Source organism: Trichosurus vulpecula, chromosome 6, assembly GCF_011100635.1.
Source record: "Trichosurus vulpecula isolate mTriVul1 chromosome 6, mTriVul1.pri, whole genome shotgun sequence".
Classification (NCBI taxonomy): domain Eukaryota; kingdom Metazoa; phylum Chordata; class Mammalia; order Diprotodontia; family Phalangeridae; genus Trichosurus; species Trichosurus vulpecula.
In genome coordinates this window covers 18,143,336-18,163,592 of record NC_050578.1, presented here as the reverse complement: position 1 = coordinate 18,163,592, position 20,257 = coordinate 18,143,336, and the positions used below count along the sequence as shown (strand labels likewise).

General features: G+C 38.8%; 1 protein-coding gene across 1 annotated transcript in view; it reads left to right on the top strand.

The window, feature by feature from the left end:
* Positions 1-246: 246 nt before the first annotated feature.
* Positions 247-20,257, top strand: part of SPATA4 (spermatogenesis associated 4) — a 30,857-nt gene continuing 10,846 nt past the window's right edge. Inside the window, exons 1-4 of the mRNA XM_036765672.1 lie at positions 247-440; positions 3,333-3,462; positions 5,235-5,353; positions 5,466-5,686. Of these exons, the coding sequence (XP_036621567.1) occupies positions 247-440; positions 3,333-3,462; positions 5,235-5,353; positions 5,466-5,686 (664 nt within the window). The remainder of the gene's footprint in view (positions 441-3,332; positions 3,463-5,234; positions 5,354-5,465; positions 5,687-20,257) is intronic.

Sequence of the window (20,257 nt, the reverse complement as noted above, 5' to 3'; positions counted from 1 at the left end):
TTGCCCCACCCCCAAATTCTTCCAAGAGAACAGCGAGGTCCTTCTGCTCCCAGGTGGCGCAGGGTTCCAAACGCTAGGACTTTTCAAAGAATTCCCTGACCATCACGCCCCCTTCAGGTCAGTGCGAGCCCGAAAGAGAAGCCGCCTGCGACGCTAGGGGGCGAGGGCACGAGCGGATGCTCCTCTCCCCTCCCCCCGCAGCAGAGTAGCAGGGGAAGCCGTTACCAAGGGGAGGGATTGTGGGCCATGGCCGCGGTCGGGCAGCCGACGAGCAGGCTGCCATGGACACAGCCACCAACTGTCTCTACACCTGCCTCCCCAAAGCGGCGAAAGCCAATTCAGCCGTACTGGTGTCCCCCGAAGAAGTCCCACTTGCCCCGGGCCGTGTTGCGCTGGCTTCAAAGCATGGATCTCACTTTTTACCCCAAGCACATCAACAGGTGTGTAGACCCCCCCAACCCCGACGCTACCCCGGGAAGCGCCGCGCCTGCGCGGTACCGCCCTCATTAGTCTCTGACACGCCTCTCAGGCCGCTCCGCCTCCAGGCCTGCGCTGCACCAACCGGCTTCTGCCCCAACATCCAACATCTCCCTCGGACGCCCCGCCCCCTCATAGACACCCTCTCCCCTCCCTCCCCCCCGCCCCGCCCATGCCCTGCGCCTGCGCTGTCCTGCTTCGTTTTGCTTCCCGTCACTTTCTGATGCACCGTCTGCGCTGCCAGGGTCGGACGCGCCTGCGCTCTCTCCCACCCAACCCCGCCTCCCACACACCTTTCCTCAGCCCCCTGAATGCCCCTCCCCGCGCGCCTGCGCTTTCTCACCTCTTTCTGCCTCCCCCTGGTTACCCCGCCCTAGTCGAAATGACCTCAGGGCCACAGGCCAGTCCTGGCTTCCCCCTCCCCCTTAATTTTCAGATTAATCCATCAATAAGCTTTTATTAAGCTGTTGCCACAGTATAGGCTTCGGAGATACCAGAACAAAAATGAAACAGCTCTTGTCAAGGAGCTTGCTTACGTTTTGGGGAAAGCGAGGCCACAATTGTAAAGTGACCAGTTCGAGGAACCAACAGTAGTAAGCGGCAGAGCTGAGATTTGAACTGGGGTCGTCTGTCTCAAACTTCATTGCTCCGATCTCCTGTTCTTAATGGGCTTCTCAGTGAGAAGCGGCATAGTATAGTAAAGTTGTTGGCCGGCTAGTCTTTGGGGGTAAGATCTGAGCTCCGACTGTGCCTCAGGACACTTACTAGTTATGTCTCTCACTGCTAGATTTGTCATCTGTGAAAAGCCTGCCTGACAAGGTGACTGCGATATAATACCGTATACCCCAAACGTGTCATTAACCTTAGAGCAGCTACAGAATAGTGCAATTATGTATTATTCTTGGAGTTTCTTCAGGCTTCTTCTTGTTGCCAGCTTCACCGCCAGCCCCTCTTCCCTCTCTCGAGTTGAGTCACACTTTCTTAACCCACTGGAAACCCTTCCTAAAAGAGGCTTAAAGGTTTAGGGTCTTCAGCTTCCTTTCCCCTTTTCCACTAGTGAACAAGACATAAAGAAGAACTGGGAGTCGGGAACAAAACACCTCCCACACATTCCACGGTTGACCTATTTCTACTTTTGAATATACCCTTTTTCCAGCAACAAAACTCAAAGATCTTTGTGACCCATATTGGTTTTTTAGGCCCTTCTTTGGCTCCTTTTCATCTGGCACCACTCTGCTTTGCAGCCAGGAATAGATACAGTATTTTACCTTTTTCCTTCCCCCACCCCTTCCTGAAAACAAAAGTGCAATATGTTTGAATGTCAAGTACACTTGTCAAAGTAACATTGTGTTATGGTAATCCTTATTTGAGGCTTATCAAATAAGATACAAGTACCAAGAGCTTTGTATCTAAATACTTTGCATTTGGTTGTTTCTTAAGCCTTGAATGCCTCTTTCCAGAGTTGAATTTCTACCCTTTCTTTAAAGCCTTACTTAAATGCTTCCTACTCAGCAAAGGATCCCTTGATCTTCCCTCTAACTACAAATCACTTTGTCTTAGACTTAATCAAATGATGTATTATGTAATAATAATGTTAAGTATTGGAGTTTTATCTCGGAGAAAACTGAAACCTCCCAGAGGCCTGGGACTATATCTAAATATAAAAGCTTTGTATCACATCTCAAGGCTTAATTCTTAATAAATCATGTAAATATTAATAAATTATTATCAAATATTAATACACAATAGACAGTTAATTCTTAAGAAACATTTGTTGAATTGATGCAAATTCAGCATTATATTGTTGTTGTTTCAGTCAGTTCCAACTCTTTGAGACCCCATTTGGGGTTTTCTTGGCAAAAAAAACTGGAGTGATTTGCCATTTTCTTCTCCAGCTCATTTTACAGATGAGGAAACTGAAGCAAACAGGGTTAAGTGACTTGCCCAGAGCTACACAGCTAGTAAGTGTCTGAGTTTACATTTGAACTCAGGTCTGGGCCCATTATATGCACTTGAGGGCCTATTATACACACTTGTATTCTATTTCATTGTATATGGATGAATCATCAAACCTATAACTACTTTAGGTTCTGGCAATCTAAGATACTGGCATACCTTCATTATTCTAAGTGCTATCAACAGATATGAAAGCAGGATTACCTTGGGATACATGAAAATAGAGATAATTTTAAAATTATAATTAAGATCTAACTATACTTTCCCAGCCTCTCTGCTGTCATATTTCCAAGTTCTTTCCCAGCACCTGATGCTCTGAAGTTATTAAGCTAGTCAAGAATATTGAAAATCAATTTTATTTCCAGGTGACAAATATTAACCAACATGCATTTAGAGATAATGACACATCAAAATAATATAGATATAATATGGCATGATTATATAGTCTGTCTTGGATCCTAAGTTTATAGGATTTAGTTCCTCTCAAAATATTCAAAGATTCATAGAAATGGTGAGAAACTTATTGATCATCTTGTCCAACTCCTATTTTTATAGATAAGGATTGTTAAATGATGTCCTCAAGATCACAAAGCTACAAAGAGGCAGAGTTGGGTTTTGAATCTAGAACTCCTAGTTCACTGTTCATTCTAAGTGAACTACCTGAAAACCAAAGCATTTTGAAGAATTGAGACCTTCAGCGTTTGTAAATCTCTAATGTTATTTCTGGTTCATGCTGAATATTTGAGTTATGTAATTCAATTCAGTTTAAATCAGCCAGCATTTGTTAAGTGCCTTCTGTATCTAAAGCACAGTGTTTATAGTCTAAATTGATGTTAATATAATAATAAAATTGCAAACTAAAATACAGCATTCTGTTTAATCTCCTTGTTACTGGTTAGGGACTTTTCAAATGGCTTCCTACTTGCAGAAATATTCAGCATCTATTATCCACTGGATCTTAAACTGCTAACTTTTGAGAATGGAAATTCCATAAAATCCAAATTGGCTAATTGGGCACAGCTGGAAAAGGTAAGTTACTAATCATATAATTTTAAGAAAATAGCACATACCCCCAATTCTGTATTTTTTTAAAAATGTCTTAAATTGTGCATTCCCTATTTGACCCTGAATTTCCCGGATCACTGGCCTCCATATTGGAAAATGATACTTCTGAAAAATTGCCAGGAGAGCATATGTTTTGATTTTTTTTCCACCTGTGATGACAGATTGCCCTGAGCCATCCATGTAACTAGTTCACTTTTGGAATCAGTAGAAAGCATTTGCAAAATAGTGTTATAAGACTATGAAACCTTGAACAGAACCAAACTGACTTGGAGAATGAACATTAAATGCTGGGTCTCATCAAGATAATGCTCTAAATAAGTAAGCTACCTAAGGACTGTTCTTTCTACAGCAATTCTTTGTGATTTTAAAATGTTTTCACCTTGTTAAAGATAAGATTTTGGGGACTTTGTATTCTGATTTAGAACATGGATGGAATCAAATCAGTTACCTGAGCTATTGAAGAGGTAAATAGTAAAAATGACCTTACAAATAATTTTAAAATTATATTTAGCTTCCTGACTCATTTTTATTTAAATTTGGATTTGATTGATATAATACACTATTCACAGCACTTCAAACAAAAATAAACCAGAAAGATGAAACTCAATAAAAGCTGGACAGCTTTCTTCTCTACTTCTGTGTACAAACTGGACAGCATTGCCCCTCAGACTATTGCAACAAATTATACCCAGCAGAGCTGTTGTTCCTTTCTCTGAATATGCTGTCTGATCCATCTTCCCTTGAGTAGAGAAAAGCAGTCGAATTTGGGGTTGAGAAAGCTATTCCTGGCATTTGAATTACTGTAAAATCCAGAAGATGTGAAAACTCCTTTCTAAATCCTGCTGGCCTGCAATCTACATTTGTCTTAAGAACATCTGGGGATGCTTGTATTATCAATGGTATCAGTAAGGGAGTTAAGTATGGAAGTTAATAGTGCTAACAAGAAACAATAGGTTTGGTTTTTTTTAATATGAGCCCCAATGTATGTATGTTATAGAGCAAAGATTTTAGAGCCAGGGTTCTTAGCCATTTTTATATCATTGATATCCTTGGCAGTCTGTTGAAGCCTATGGATCCTTTCTCAGAAAAATATTGTTAAATGCATAAAATAAAATGTATAAGATTACAAAGGAAACCAATTACATTGAAATGCAATTCCAAAAAAATTTTTTTTTAAAGTTCACAGACCCTGACTAAGACCCTGACCCTGATATACAGTTAATACTATATATTATAACAGTTTACTAACTTGGATATTCATTATACTCTAACCATGCATTACTGTGACATATTCGGACATCTAGATGGTGGGTGCAGTAGAGTGCTGGGCCTGAAATCAAGAAGACCTGGGGTCAAAATCCAACCTCAAACTCTGTGACCCTGGCCAAGTCACTCTCTTTGCCTCAGTTTCCTCATCTGTGAAATGGGGAAAATGATAGCACCTACCTCCCAGGGTTGTTTTGAGGACTAAATGAGATAATAATTGTAAAGCACTTAGCACAGTGCCTGGTACATAGTAAGCATTATATAAATGTTAGCTATTATTATTATTGTACATATATTTTATTCCATTGACTTAATTATGTTTGCTTTTTAGATGTAAGGAAGTAGATTAATTGAAAGATAGAAATGTAGGAGAAAGCTAAGTACATTAATAGAAAAATGAGAATGTAATATAGAACTCTTTACTGTTAAAATGTCAAATTAACTCAGCTAAAGTTTTTTTATTATTAAAGTTTTTTTCAAAAAAACATTTGAAAATAGCCAAAGAATTAATTCATGGGACACTTCATTGTAAACCCGGAGTACCAGAAATATTGATACAAGATGTCTACACGTTATTGACAAAACGAGAGTGAGTTATTTTTAGACATTTCAGTTTAAAAACAAACCTTCTAAGATTTATGTAATTTTTTATTTCTAAGGTTTTGTGTCAACAGCAGGTTTTTTATTTTGTTTGTTTCCAGAATTAAGAATATCCAAGACGACTATGTGAACTTCACGGATTGTAACTACCAGATCAATTTGCCATTGGTGCCCAAAACAACAGCTTCGAAGTTTATCAAGAGTAACATTAGGTTATCTGAATTACTGAGTAATCCCAATATGCTCAATCATCAACTTAAAATTGACTTTCTGTGTCTCTTACAAATGTTACACAGAAAACTCAGTAGGAAACTCCATCCAAGTAAGTTTTCAATTGAAAATATTTTTTCTTTCTCCTTTTTGAGCCCTGTATCCTAAAAAAGAGAATCAGTCCCCTACCTGGTCTTTTAAAAGAGGAAATGAGGGTTGGAGTTGCACTAAGTAGAAGGAAATGAAGTTTTTCTTTGGTAATCCCTACCTGTGTAGGATATGCTTCTATTTTTTTTTTTTTTTTGCTTCTTTGGCTCTCCGCCATTTTATTGGTTAGCAAAATTTTAGTAAAGTTATCTAATTATATCATATTTTTTTCTGCTTAAATATACATATACATATATTTTCCTGAAACATAGTTATCAAATATGGGTGACAGGTCTTTTATTCTCAGATTTATTATACATTATTCCTCCAACTGTACAGTATGGTTTTCAGTGTTATAGCTCCAGATAATTCTTTTAATGATTCCAAATTGTTCACTGCTGCAAAAGTTCAGTAATGAGATAGATATTCTCCCATCATAATTTTCAGTGCAACTTTACTACAACATCCTTCTTTTTTGAGGAATAAAAATCAACTTGAAAATTTGTGAAACATTTTGAACTGTTTTTTAATTTTGATATTTTTTCCAATTACATATAAAAACAGTTTCGAACCTTCATCTTTTACAATTTTGTGTTCCAAATTCTCTCCCTCCCTCCCTTCTCTCCCGTCATTGAAAAGGCAAGCAATTTGACATGGGTTATACATGTTCAGTCATATAAAACATGTTTCCATATTAGTCATGTTGTAAAAGAAAACACAGAAAAAAAAACAGAAAAAAAACAGAAAAATACAGGAAGTAAAAAAAAAAACCCAACATGCTTCAATCTGCATTTAGACTCCATTGGTTCTTTGTCTTGAGATAGATAGCATTTTTTGTTGTAACACCTTTGGAATTTTCTTGGATGTTTGTATTGCTGGGAACAGCTAAATCATTCACAGTTGATCATTTACAATATTGCTGTTAATATGTACAATGTTCCCCTGGTTATGTTCACTTCACTTTGCATTGGTTCATATTAGGCTTTGCAGGTTTTTCTGAAAGCATCCTGCTTATCATTTCTTATGGTACAATTTCTTACGGTATTCCATTGCAATCACATACCTCAACTTGTTCAGCCATTCCCCATTGATGGGCATCCCCTCAATTTCCAATTCTTTGCCGCCACAAAAAGAGGTGCTATAAATATATTTGTATAGATAGATTCTTTTCCTTTTTTGAAAAATCTCATTGGAATTGGTTGTTATCCTGTGTTCTGGAAGAGGACCAAAGTGACATCATTATGTTGGGGTCAAGGTACAGTGTGTCCAACTGTGGCTGATCAGACCAGAACGAGCCAGAAGGTTCTACCACAGGTTGGGCACAAATAATCCATATGAACCTTTGGAGTGGAGATGACGCTAAATTTGCACATTTGCAATTTTGCTTTGCACATAAAGCGCAATGCCTTCTTTGATGTGAGCATGTTATGCTGGATGGTTCTGTGCCAGTTTCTCTAGTGTGTCATAATTCATTCCAAAGTTCTTGGGAGGTGTATCAGTAATTAAGGTGAAACTTTTTTACTGCTTTCTCTTTTGGAGCACTTATTCAATCAGGTGCCCTGGATGAGTCTGGCCTTTGTTTCTTTGATTAAATCAGGAGTCTTTGATGATTTCCGTACCTCAAGGGAAAGCCTAGTTTACATGGGTTTAGGTCACATTTGTGATGCCTTTAGGTCAAGTGGGTTTGAATTGCGTGTTGTGATGCCCTTTGACACTGAACAGGGTGTGTAAATTCAGAGGTTGGCATTTTTCCTTTAGGGCTCACTCATGGAAGGAGTGTTGAGACTCTGGGCTGACCCAGGTGTTGGTTTGTACTTGCTCTGTTTATATAATATATGTTTGTATTTGCTCTGAAGTTCAGGGTGCTGGCTTTTCCTCCTGAACTAAGTGAGTTATATAAGCATATTTGATTTAAATGAGATTGTTAACCCCTTAAAGTTATTTTCCTTAGTAAAGCAGATCAAAGAACTTGTGTTGGCAGCTCTTGTTGCTGGTCTTGTTGGGTCTTACAACTGTACAGCCAAATTGTTGTTATAGGGAGGGACTTTGAGAGTGCCCTTGTATCACTTTTTCTAACCTCCATGTGAGTGCTTACCTTCTGTGAGTTTCCCGGAAAATAGTCTTTTATGCAAATGTGTGTTTGGCATTTGAATAACCTGGCCAGCCCATCAGGGTTGACTTCTCTCCAATAGAGGCTGAATGCTTGGCAGTTCAGCTCAAGAAAGGACTAGTAACTTATTCTTCCAGGTGATTTTTAGAATCTTCCTAAGACAAATCCAATAGAAGCAATTTCCTGGCATGGCACTAATATATTGTCCAGGTTTCACGGGCATACAACAATGAGGCCAGCACAATGGCTCTGTAGACCTTCAGTTTAGTAGGCAGTCTAATACATCTTCTTTCCCACACTTTTCTTTGGAGCTTACCAGACACAGAGCTAGTTCTGGCAATGCATGCATTAACCTCATCAACTATGTGTACATCCCTTGAATTACTGCCAAGGTAGGTGAACTTATCCATAGCATTCACAGTTTCTCCATTTGTTTTAACAAGTGGTTCCACGAATGGATGATGTGGTGCTGCCTGGTAGAGAACCTGTTTTCTTAGTGTTAATTGTCAGGGCGAAGTTAGCACAAACAGTAGAGAATCGATTCATATTCTATTGCATCTCAGCCTCAGAGTCTGTATAGAGTGCACAATCATTTGCAACCAAAAAATTGTGCACCCATTCTCCATCCACTTTAGTCTTGGCTTGTAGCCTTTACAAGTTAAGTAATTTACTCTCTGTGACCTTGATGCTGTTTTCATCCATGTTGAAGGTGTTTGACAACATTACTGAAAACAGTATGCTAAAAAGCATGAGACCAAACACACAGTCTTGCTTCACTCCCTGTTGGTGCCTGGGAAAGCACAAGAGTATGGTCCATTATCCAGAATCTGTGTAAAAATGCTGTCAAAAAACTGATGTACAATATTGATGATGTACAATATTGATGAACTTCTCTGAGCAACCAAATTTTGCCATGACCTTTTGTAAGCCCTCACAACTGACAGTATCAAAGGCCTTGGTCAGATTGAAAAATGTTTTGTATAGATGTCTGTCTTGCATTTCTCCTGGACTTGTCAGGAAACAAACACAGTATTGACTGTTCCTTGGCCCTTTCTGAAGCCATGCTGGCTTTCAGTAGATGACCATCTTTCAGGTGAAGGATCAGCTAATTAAGGAGGACTCTTGGCCAGAATCTTGCCAGCAGTGACCAAGAGAGAGAGCTCCCCCCACCCCTGCAATTGTCACAAGATAGTATTTCCTTTTCTTTTATAGAGATGGACAATGGAGGCATCTTGGAACTCCTGGGGGATAACCTTCTCTTATCATATAACCTGGAAGAATTCAGTCACTCCTCGTCTGAGCAGTGGACCCCATGCCTTGTAAATCTCAGCTGCAATAGAATCAGCACCAGGCACTTTGCCACACAAGAGGAGCCTAATGGCATTCAAAATCTCTTCTTCAATTGGAAGTTTGACTAGAGAGGGATTGACTTCAACCTGAGATATACAGTCACTGGTTGCAGCATTGATTGATGATCGTCTATTGAGAACACTATAGAAATGTTCAGCCCATCTCTCCAGGATCATGTCCTTATCATTAATCAATCTGGCTCCATTATCACTGAGTAGTTGAGAGGCACCATAGGTCCTTGGCCCATAAATAGCCTTTGGGGCATCACAAAAGTACTTTGGATTGTTACTATCAGCATAAAGCTGAACTTCATTGGCCTTTTTACTGAGCCAAGAATCCTGCATCTCTCCAAGCTTCACTTGCCCTTTAGTTTTGATGAAATTAAGCACTACCTTCTTAGAGGTGAACAAACCAAACTATCCTTCTGGTAAACCCTGTGGAGTTCTTCTTTGTTTAGCAGCTTCTATATTTCATATCATTTTCATCAAACCTATCTTGATATTTGTGAATGTTCTGGCCCAGATGAGTAAATACAGTGTTGTACACCAAGTCTCTGAAAGCTGCCCACTCCTTTTCTGCTCCACTGTTGGCAAAGATGTGTTGGCTTAGCTTTCCCTCCAAGTTAGCAGTAAACTCTTCAGACTCAGAGAAGCACTCTAATCTGTTGACATTAAGTATTCTGGTAGTTGTTTTGCCCTGGGGCTGCTCCTTTTGTTAAATGTGAATATTTAGTTTGGAGAGGATAAGTCTGTGATCAGTCCAGCACTCTTCACCACACATGCTTTCATTACTCTCACATTCTGTGTGTCCCTTCTCTTTTTATGATGACATAGTCTATTAAATGTGCATCCACAAAGTTTTATTGCATTTAGGTAAATGAACAACAGTGTTGGTGATGAGACAATCATAAGACTCACAAGTCTTCAATAAGTGCCTGCTGTTGTTGCTGTTTCCCACTCCATTCCTCTCGAGATCTCCCTACTATGTCTGATAGTCGGTGCCTACTCTGGCATTAAAGTCACCCAGAATTACAAGTTTGTCCTCTTTCAGCACATTAGTGATGTGGGTCTCTAGGGTTCATTATGGCAGGAGCATAACTCACTGATGATGGTAATGTAGCACTTTCTTGCAAGTGGCACTTCCATTGTCATAAGCTTGTCGTTTAGCCCTTTTGGGATGCATGCAAGCTTGCTAACTGGATTAGTTTTGATGCAGAATCTATGCCAGCTTCATGGTGCTCCCTCTTACTACAGAAAAACATTTATCCAGCTCTGACTTTGATAAGCTGGCCTTCATTAGCAAGCCTTGTTTCACTCAGGGCTGCTGTTTGGATGTGATACCTGCTGAGTTCTCTTGCAAGAAGAACTATTCATCTTCCAGGACTATTGGATTTCTTGTTGTCTATAAGCATGTGTACCATGTACCAATAGTAAGTGGAATTATCTTCACAAAAGTTTTTGTACATTTTTTGGTGTTTTGATTGCAGGGTAGGATCCCCACCTGCCTTGGTAAGCAGGCCAGGATTAGGTTAGGTAAAACATAATTTTAGGGCACCTTTCACAGCCCCTTTCCTTACACCAGGAGGTAAACAGTGTGGTCCAGAGTGCTCAGACACAGTGAGAAGACATCTGCATGGCATGGACCACCTGTCTGCAGGATTGTGGCTATAGCTCCCACTGCTTCATCACGTAGGATTTTGAAGTAGGGAAAAGATGATAAAATGGCATAAGTGAGATTTTTTTTGACTCACACATAAATGGATTTAAGTGATGCAGTATTGTGCAAAGTTATTGGCCTCACTCTGTCTTCCAGAGTCATTGGAATCCCAGTGGCAAGACAGAAGTCAAGATGACTGCCTATGGCTCAGGATGTTGGTGGTGTTGGCATCTTTAATGTCTAACCAAGTTCTAAGATCTCCACAGCATGTTTCCATTGCCTTTGTGGCCCATTGGAACAAATTGTTTCCATCTGCCCATTCCATCAGGGGAAGTCCTCATGTGCTTTGAGTACACACCCCTTTAACTCACTTATGGGTTTGAGGCCTGTCGCTTACCCTCAAGCTGGTTTAGCTGGTCTGCTGAAATGGTTTACTGGGGTATGGCTGCTGAGTATGCTACAGATGAAAGCTGGGTGGTAGGTGGATATCAAAGGTGGAAAGTGGAACTCAACAGCCCTCTCAGCAGAGGTATTAGTCTTCCCTGATACCTATACACCTACTATACCTCCTGCTGGTATTGCTGGGTTTTATCACCCTTTGGGCAGAGTTCCAAATTGCTCTACAGAATGGTTGGCCTAGTTCACAGCCTCTCCCAGCAGTGCATTAGTGTCCCAATTTTCCCACATCCCTTCCAACATTTGTCATTTTCCTTTTCTGTCATGTTAGCCAATCTGATAGGTGTGAGGCGGTACCTCAGAGTTGTTTTAATTTGCATTTCTCTAATCAATAGTACTTTCAAGCTTTTTTAAATATGACTCTAGGTAGCTTTGATTACTGTATCCAAAAACTGCCTGTTCATATCATTGACTATCAGTTGGAGAATGGCTTGTGTTTTAAATTTTACTCAATTCTCTATATATTGGAGAGATGAGGCCTTTATTAGAGAAAATTGTTGTAAAATTTTATTCGCAGTTTTCTGCTTTCCTTCTAATCTTGGCTGCATTGGTTTCGTTTGTGTAAAAACTGTTGTTTTTTTTTTTTTTGGAAGGGGGACTCAAGACAATTGGAGTTAAGTGACTTGCCCAAGGTCACACAGTAAGTGTCAAGTGTCTGAGGCTGGATTTGAACTCAGGTCCTCCTGGCTCCAGGACTAGTGCTCTATTCACTGTGCCACCTAGCTACCCCTGTGCAAAAACTTTTTAATTAAATGTAATCAAAATTATTCATTTTGGATTTCATAATGCTCTCTATCTCTTGTTTAATGATAAATTCTTCCCCTCTCCATAGAGCTGACAAGCAAACTATTCCATGCTCCCCTGCTTTGCTTATGGTATCACCCTTTATTTCTAAATCATGCGCCCATTTTGACCTTATCTTGATGAGGTATTGATTTTCCGTCAAACCGCTTTCCAGTTTTCCTAGCAGTTTTTGTCATATACTGAATTCTTATCCCCAAAGTCTGGATCTTTGTGTTATCAAACACAAGATTACAATGGTGGTTTCCTACTGTGTATTGTGTACATAATCTATTTCACTGCTCCAGCTCTATTTTTTAGCCAGTAGCAGATTGTTTTGACAATTACCACTTTGTAATGCAGTTTGAGATCTGGTACAGCTAGGCCACCTTGTTTCACTTTTTTCCATTAATTCCCTTGATATTCTTGATGAATCCAGATGAATTTTGTTATTACTTTTTCTAGCTCTATATGGCAGGTTGGCATGGCACTGAATAAGTTTATTAAGTTAGGTAGAATTGTCATTTTTATTATATTGGGTTGGCCTACCCATGAGTAATCAATATTTTTTCCAGTTGTTTAAATCTGACTTTATTCGTGTGAAAAGTGTTTTCTAATGGTGTTCATACAGTTTCTGCATTTGTATTGGCAGGTAGACTCTCAAGGATTTTATGTTCTCTACAGTTAGTTTAAATGGAGTTCTTCTTTCCATTTCTTGCTGCTGAACTTTGTTGGTAATACATAGAAATGCTGATGACTTATGTAGGTTTATTTTCTATCTTGCAACTTTGCTGAAGTTGTTAATTATTTCACCTAGTTTTTTAGTTGATTATCTGGCATTCTCCAAGGACACCATCATATTATCTGCAAAGAGTGGTAGTTTCATTTCCTCATTGCCTATTCTAATTACTTCAATTTCTTTTTCTTCTCTTATTGCTATAGCTAGCATTTCTAGTACACTATTGAATAATAGTGGTAATAATGGGCATACTTGCTCCACCCCTGATCTTATTGGGAAGGCCTCTAGCTTATCCCTGTTATTGGTTTTAGATAAATATTTTTTTTAAAAAAAGCTCCATTTATTCCTATACTTCCTAGAGTTTTTAATAAGAATAAGTTTTGTGTTTTGTTAAAGGTTTTTCTGCATCTATCGATACAATCATATGATTTCTATTGGTTTTGTTATTGATATGGTCAATTATTCTTATAGTTTTCTTAATATTGAATCTGCCTTGCATGCCTGCTATAAATCCCACCTGGTCCTAGTGTATGATCTTTGTGATCATGAAGGCAGAATTCATGATTTCAAAGAAAATCATAAATATGCCTGAATGGTTCGGAACCACAGGATATAAGGAATTCTCTAAGTAGAAAGCAGAGGAATTAAAGCATTTATTCAAGCTCCAAAGTAGCAGACCCATGGACCAGTGTTCCCAATTTGAAATCCTGGTTACAGAAAAACATTATGACAGTAGGCCAAATCATATTCGTGCTTCCCCCCAATGCTAGGGCCCTCTGGTAAGAAAATTACCCACTGGCCTCAAGCCCTTGCTCAGCACTCTCCTGTCTGACCTCAGGTCAGTCCTGCTCTCAGTAGCACCTGCTGCTTCAGCTTCTTCTGCTTCGGCTTTGTTTTTGGCTTCTGCTGCTGCCACCGCCACTGCCACCACTGCTGCCACTGCCGTCACTGCTGAGGCTGTTGCTGCTGCTGTTACCACTGCTGCTGCTTCTCCTACCTTCACCATGTCTCCATCTCTTTTGACACAGTCATTAGATGTCATCCAATCACTAGAACATCATCTGAGCCACCAGAACTTAGGCGGCTACTATTGGCTCTGGAGTTAACACCTCCCTCTAGGACCTTGAGGGCTTCAAGCCCACGTCAACTTAGCACCTAATAGCTAGGGGTTTTGGGCCTACTTGGGAGCCAAGATGGACCTCCCTTCATGGGCTCCACCTGGAGTCCCACCTTAAGCCTATTCAAATGGGTGGGAAAGATCTTCTCATTTACTGATTGCCTTAACAGATATATTGTTATAATTGCCTTGTTAGGACTCCAATTTTTTTTTGTAGTAATATTCATCAGGGAAATTGGTCTATAGTTTTCTTTCTCCATTTTTTTTACCCTCTCTGGTTTAGGCATCAAAATTATATATACGTCATAAAAAGAATTTGGTAGGATTCCTTCTGTACCTATTTCTCCAATTAGTTTATATAGTTTTGAGATTAATTTTTCCCTGAATGTTTAGTAGAATTCACCTGTAGATCCATCTGGTTATGGGGATTTTTTTCTGAGGGAGCTCATGAATGGCTTGCTCAATTTCTTTTTCTAAGATAGAGTTCTCCAGATATTCTATTTCCTCTTCTTTTAATCTGGGTAATTTATATTTTTGTAAATATTCATCCATTTCACTCAGATTTTCATGTTTACTAACATATAATTGGGCAAAATAACTCCTTATAATTGCTTTAATTTCCTTTTCATTGGTGGTGAATTCTCCCTTTTCATTTTTGTACTGGTTGTTTGGTTTTCTTATTTCTTTTTTAAAAATAAATTAACCAAAAGTTTATCTATTTTATTCTTCCCCCCCCCCATAAAATCAGCTCCTAGTTTTATTTATTGGTTAAATGGTTTTATTACTTTCAATTCTATTTTTAATTTTCAGGATTTCTGATTTGATATTTAGTTGGGAATTATTTATTCTCTTTCTAGTCATTTTTAGTCGCATTCCCAATTAACTGATCTGTTCTTTCTCTATTCTGTTGATGTAAGCATTTAGAGAAGTAAATTTTCCCCTAATTACTGCTTTAGATGTGTCCCATGAATTTTTGTATGTTGTCTCATTGCTGTTATTCTCTTTAATGAAATTATGGTTTCTCTGATTTATTTTTTGAACCAATCATTCTTTAGGATTAGGTGACTTAATTCCCAATTAACTTTCAATCTATGTTTTCATAGCTCTTTTTTTCTTTATTTTAAATAATGTGAAGAGAAATTGTTACATTCATTTAAAAATATTTTGAGTTTCAAATTTTCTCTCTCTTTCCCTCATCTCTCCCTCCCTGAAGACAGTAAGCAATTTAATACAAGTTTTATATGTACAATCATGTTAAACATATTTATATATTAGTCAAGTTGTGAAAGAAGAAACAGATCAAAAGAAAAAAAATCTATGTAAAATTAAGGAAAGCGAAAAGAGTATGCTTCTGGAGTCTGCATTCAGACCCCACCAGTTCTCTAGATGTGGACAGAATTTTTCATCATGAATCCTTTTGAATTGTCTTGGATCTTTGTACTGCTGACAATAACTAAGTCATTCATAGTTGATCATTGTACATTGTTACTATCTCCTAGTTTTACTCACTTCACTTTGCATCAGTTTATGTAAGTCTTTCCAGGTTTTACTGTAATCCACCCATTCATCATTTATTATAGTACAATAATATTCCATTACATTCATATTCCACAACTTGTTTAGCCATTCCCCAGTTTACAGGTGTCCCCTCAATTTCCAATTCTTTGCCACTACAAAAAAAGCTGCTATAAATATTTTTGTACCAGTAAGTCCTTTTCCTTTTTTTAAAATCTCTTTAAGATACAGACCTAGTAGTGGTATTGCTGGATCAAAGGGTATGCATAGCTTGATTGGCTTTGGGTGTAGTTCCAACTTGCTTTCCAGGATGGTTGGATAAGTTCACAATTCCCCCAACAGTGCATTAGTATCCCAATTGTCCCACATTCCCTCCAACATTTATCATTTTCCTTTTCTGTCATATTAGCCAATATCATAGGTGTGAAGTGGTATCTCAGAGTTGTTTTAACTTTAATTTCTCTAATCAATAGTGATTTAGAGCATTTTTTCATTTGACTACAGATAGCTTTGATTTCTTTGTCTGAAAACTCCATATCCTTTGACCTTTTATCAATGAGAAAATGACTTATATTCTTAGAAATTTGACTCAGTTCTCTATATATTTGAGAAATGAGGCATTGCCCCTTATTAAATATTATTTTATTGTATTATGATCTGAAAAGGGTGCATTTAATATTTCTTCTTTTCTTTATTTGGTTGTGATGTTTTAATACCCTAAAACATGATCAGTTTTTGGGTAGGTGCCAGATACCACTGAGAAAAAGGTATATTCTTTTCTATTCTCATTCAGTTTTCTTCAGAGGTCTGTCATATCTATTCTAAAATTCTATTCATCTTCTTAAATTCTTTCTTATTTATTTTTTTTGGTTAGATTTATCTAGTTCTGAGAGGACAAAGTTGAGGACTCCCACTAATATAGTTTAACTCTCTCTCTCTGTCGCTCTCTGTCTCTGTCTCTCTATCTCTGTCTCTCTATCTCTGTCTCTCTCTCTCTGCCTCAGGTATGTTTCTTGTAAACAGCACATTGTAGGATTCTGGTTTTTAATCCAGTCTGTTATTCACTTCTGTTTTATGGATAAGTTCATCACATTCACAGTTTTGATTACTAATTGTATTTCCCCCCAACCAATTTTCTGTGTTTATCCTTCTCTCTGTCTCTCTCTCTCTCTCTGTCTCTCTCTGTCTCTGCGCGCTCTCTCTCTCTCTCTCTCTCCCCCTCCCTTTCTCCCTCCCTGCCCCCCCTCTCCCCCCTTTCACCCTGTCACTCCTCAAAAATGTTTTGCTTCTGACCACCACCTCCCCCAATCAGCCATACCTTTTATAATCTCCACTTCTTCTTCTCTTTTTCTACTCTTCTCCTACTTCCCTGTAAGGTAAGATAGATTTCTATACCCAACTGAGTGTGTATGTTATTCATTCTTCCAGCCAATTCTGATGAGAATAAGGGTCAAGCATTTCCTGCTACTCCTCCATCTTCCCCTTCACTATAAAAGCTTTTTTGTCCTCTTTTATGAAAGATGATCACCTCACCAACCACTAGAGCATAAAGAAAGAAGATGAAGAAGATGAAAGGACTCAAGACTGGAATACTCATGCACTGGGGATAGGATGTAGATGATGATCCTACAAAGGAGACTGAGAAAGGCTGGTCAAATGTATAAGAATAGAACCATGACAGAGTAGAGAAACCAAGGATGAAAGAGGAATATCTAGAAAGAGTGGTCAACAGTGTCATACATAACAGAGTGGTCTGAAAGGATGAGAAAACCAAAAGCAATAAAGGTTTTAGCAATAAAGAGGTCGTTGGGGACTTTAGAATAGTTTGAGCCCATTGGTAGGGAAGCAAAAGTTGGATTGTAAGAGTTTTAGGAATGAATGGGAGGTGAGAAAGTGGAGGGAATGAGTCTAGATTGCTTTTTCCAGGAGTTTGTGAAAGGCAGAGTGATATAGAATGGCAACTTGAGGGAATGGTGGTATCAAGTAAAGGTTTTTTTTTTTTAAAGATTATTTTTTCTTTATGAATTTAAACACCTCCCCAAAAAATGACATTTCCATAAATTGGGCAGAACACACAAAAAAGAGGGTTCTCTATGAAACTATGAATCTTTGTTTCATATCATTTGCTTTTTTTAGTTTTATTTTTAAAATTTATTTATTTTCAGTTTTCAACATTCACTTCCACAAGATTTTGAATTCCAGATTTTCTCCCCATCTCTCCCCTCCCCCCGTATCAGGACAATGTGCATTCTGATTAACCCTTCCTCCAATCTGCCTTCCATTCTATCACCCTTTCCCCTTCCCTTCCATTTTCCTGTAGGGCAAGATAGATTTCTATACCCCATTGTCTGTATAACTTATTTCACAGTTGCATATAAAAACACATTTAAAATTCATTTTTAAAACTTTGAGTTCCACATTCTCTCCCTCCCTCCCTCCCCACCCACCCTCGTTGAGAAAGTAAGCAATTCAATATAGGTTATACATGCGCAGTCGTGCAAAACACTTCCATAACAGTCATGTTGAGAAAGACTGACTATATTTCCCTCTATCCCGATCTGCCCTCCATTTATTCTATTCTCTCCTTGACCTGTCCCTCCACAAAAGTGTTTGCTTTTGATTACCCCTTCCCCTGATCTGCTGTCCCTTCTATTATCCCCCCTCTCTTATCCCCTTCTCTCCTGCTTTCCTGTAGGGTAAGATAGATTTCCATACCCAATTGAGTGTGTATGTTATTGCCTCCTTAAGCCAAATCTGTTGAGAGTAAGGCTCACTTATTCCCTCTCACCTCCCCCCTCTTCCCCTCCATTGTAAAAGCTCTTTCTTGCCTCTTTTATGTGAGATGATTTACTACATTCTACCTCTCCCATTCTCTTTCTCTTAGTACATTCCTCTCAACACTCTTTGGGATACAGAGCTAGTAGTGGTATCACGGGGTCAAAGTATGCACTATTTTATAGCCCTTTGGATGTAGTTCCAAGTCATGATCCAGAATGGATGGACTAGTTCGCAGCTCCATCAGTAGTGCACTAATGTGCCAAGTTTTCCACATCCCCATCAACATTTGTCATTTTCTTTTTCTATCATATTAGCTGCTCTGATAAGTGTGATCTTTGAGATATATTGTTGTAATCTCCTGGCTAGTATTTATTTAAAAAATCGTATTGATATTCATAGGGAAATTAGTTTATAACTTTCTTTCTCTCTCTTTTTAAACCCTTCCTGGTTTAGGTATCAAAACTATACTTGCGGGAAGGACAGGATAGAGGGAAATGTGGTTGGCCTTTCACAACATGACTGTAATGGAAGTATTTTGCATGGCTACACATGTATGACCTATATCAAATTGCTTGCTTTTTCAATGAGTGTGGGTGGGGAGGGAGGAAGGAAGAGAATGTAGAACTCAAAGCTTTAAAAAATGAATGTTAAAAAATTGGTTTTGCATGCAACTGGGAAATAAGATGTACAAGCAATGAGGTATAGAAATCTATTTTGCTGTTTCAACAAATCGGCTAGCAGCTGCTGTGAGGGTGTAAGACCAACAACAACCAGCTCACAGAATGCTGCAAGCCCAAGTTCTTTTGATCTGCTTTACTAAGGAAAGCAATGTTAAGGGGTTAACAATCTCAATTTAATCCAGTATACAAATATCATTTACTCAGCTCTGGGGGGAAAGCCAGCACCCCGAGCTTCAGAGTAAGTACAAACAAATTACAAAGATCAACAGACAGACCTTGTCTGATTCAAATCTCAGTACATAGTTATCAGAGTTTAACAAAGTCCAAACATCCAGGTTTACAAGCTGGAGGGTTCTTCACTACAGCTGCCCCGAGTCTCCATATCAGCACACCACCAAGAGTGAGAGCCCTAAGCAACTCTGTCTTCTCTTTTTATGCACTCTTTTAGTTGTCATCAAATGTCATCTGAGCGACCAGATCTTAAGCTCTTACTATTGGCTCTGGAGTTAGCACCTCCCCTTAGGACCTCGAGGGCTTCATGCCCACATGGACTTAGCACCTAATAGCTAGGGGTTTGGGGTCTACTTGGGAGTGAAGATATAATCAGACCTCCCTTCATGGGCCCCACCTGGAACCGCACCTTAGTTATCAATTCATACCTACATAGGCTTAGCACCTAATAGATAGGGGTTTGGGCCTGGGGCTTAGCACCTAATAAGGCTCAATCAAAGGAAACAAAGGCCAAACTCTTCAAGGGCACTTAGCTGAATAAGTGGTAAGAGCCCATCTTGATCTTCAATACATTTGCTTACAGGAAAATAGAGGGGAGGGAGATGGGAGGAGTGGTGATAGAAGGGAGGGCAGATTGGGGGAAGGGGTGGTTGGGGGAGCATGCTGTCCTGGAGTGGGGGGAGTGAAGAGATGGGGAGAAAATTTGGAATTCAAACTCTTGTGGAAGTGAATGTCGAAAACCAAAAATAAATAAATTATATATTAGAAGCTTTAAAATATGATATTTGTGTCATAAAAGAAATTGGTAGGATTCTTTCTTTACCTATTTTTTATATAGTTTATATAGTATTGGGATTAATTGCTCCCTAAATATTTGGCAGAATTCATTTGTAAATCCTACTGCTGGGGATTTTTTCTTAGGGAACTCATTCATAGCTTGTTCGATTTCTTTTTCTAAGATAGGGTTATTTAAGTATTCTATTTCCTCTTCTGTTAATCTGGGCAATTTATATTTTTACAAATATTCATCTATTTCTCTTCGATTGCCTTTTTACTGGCATATAATTGGGCAAAAATAACTCCTAATAATTGCTTTAATTTCATCTTTACTGGTGGTCATTCTT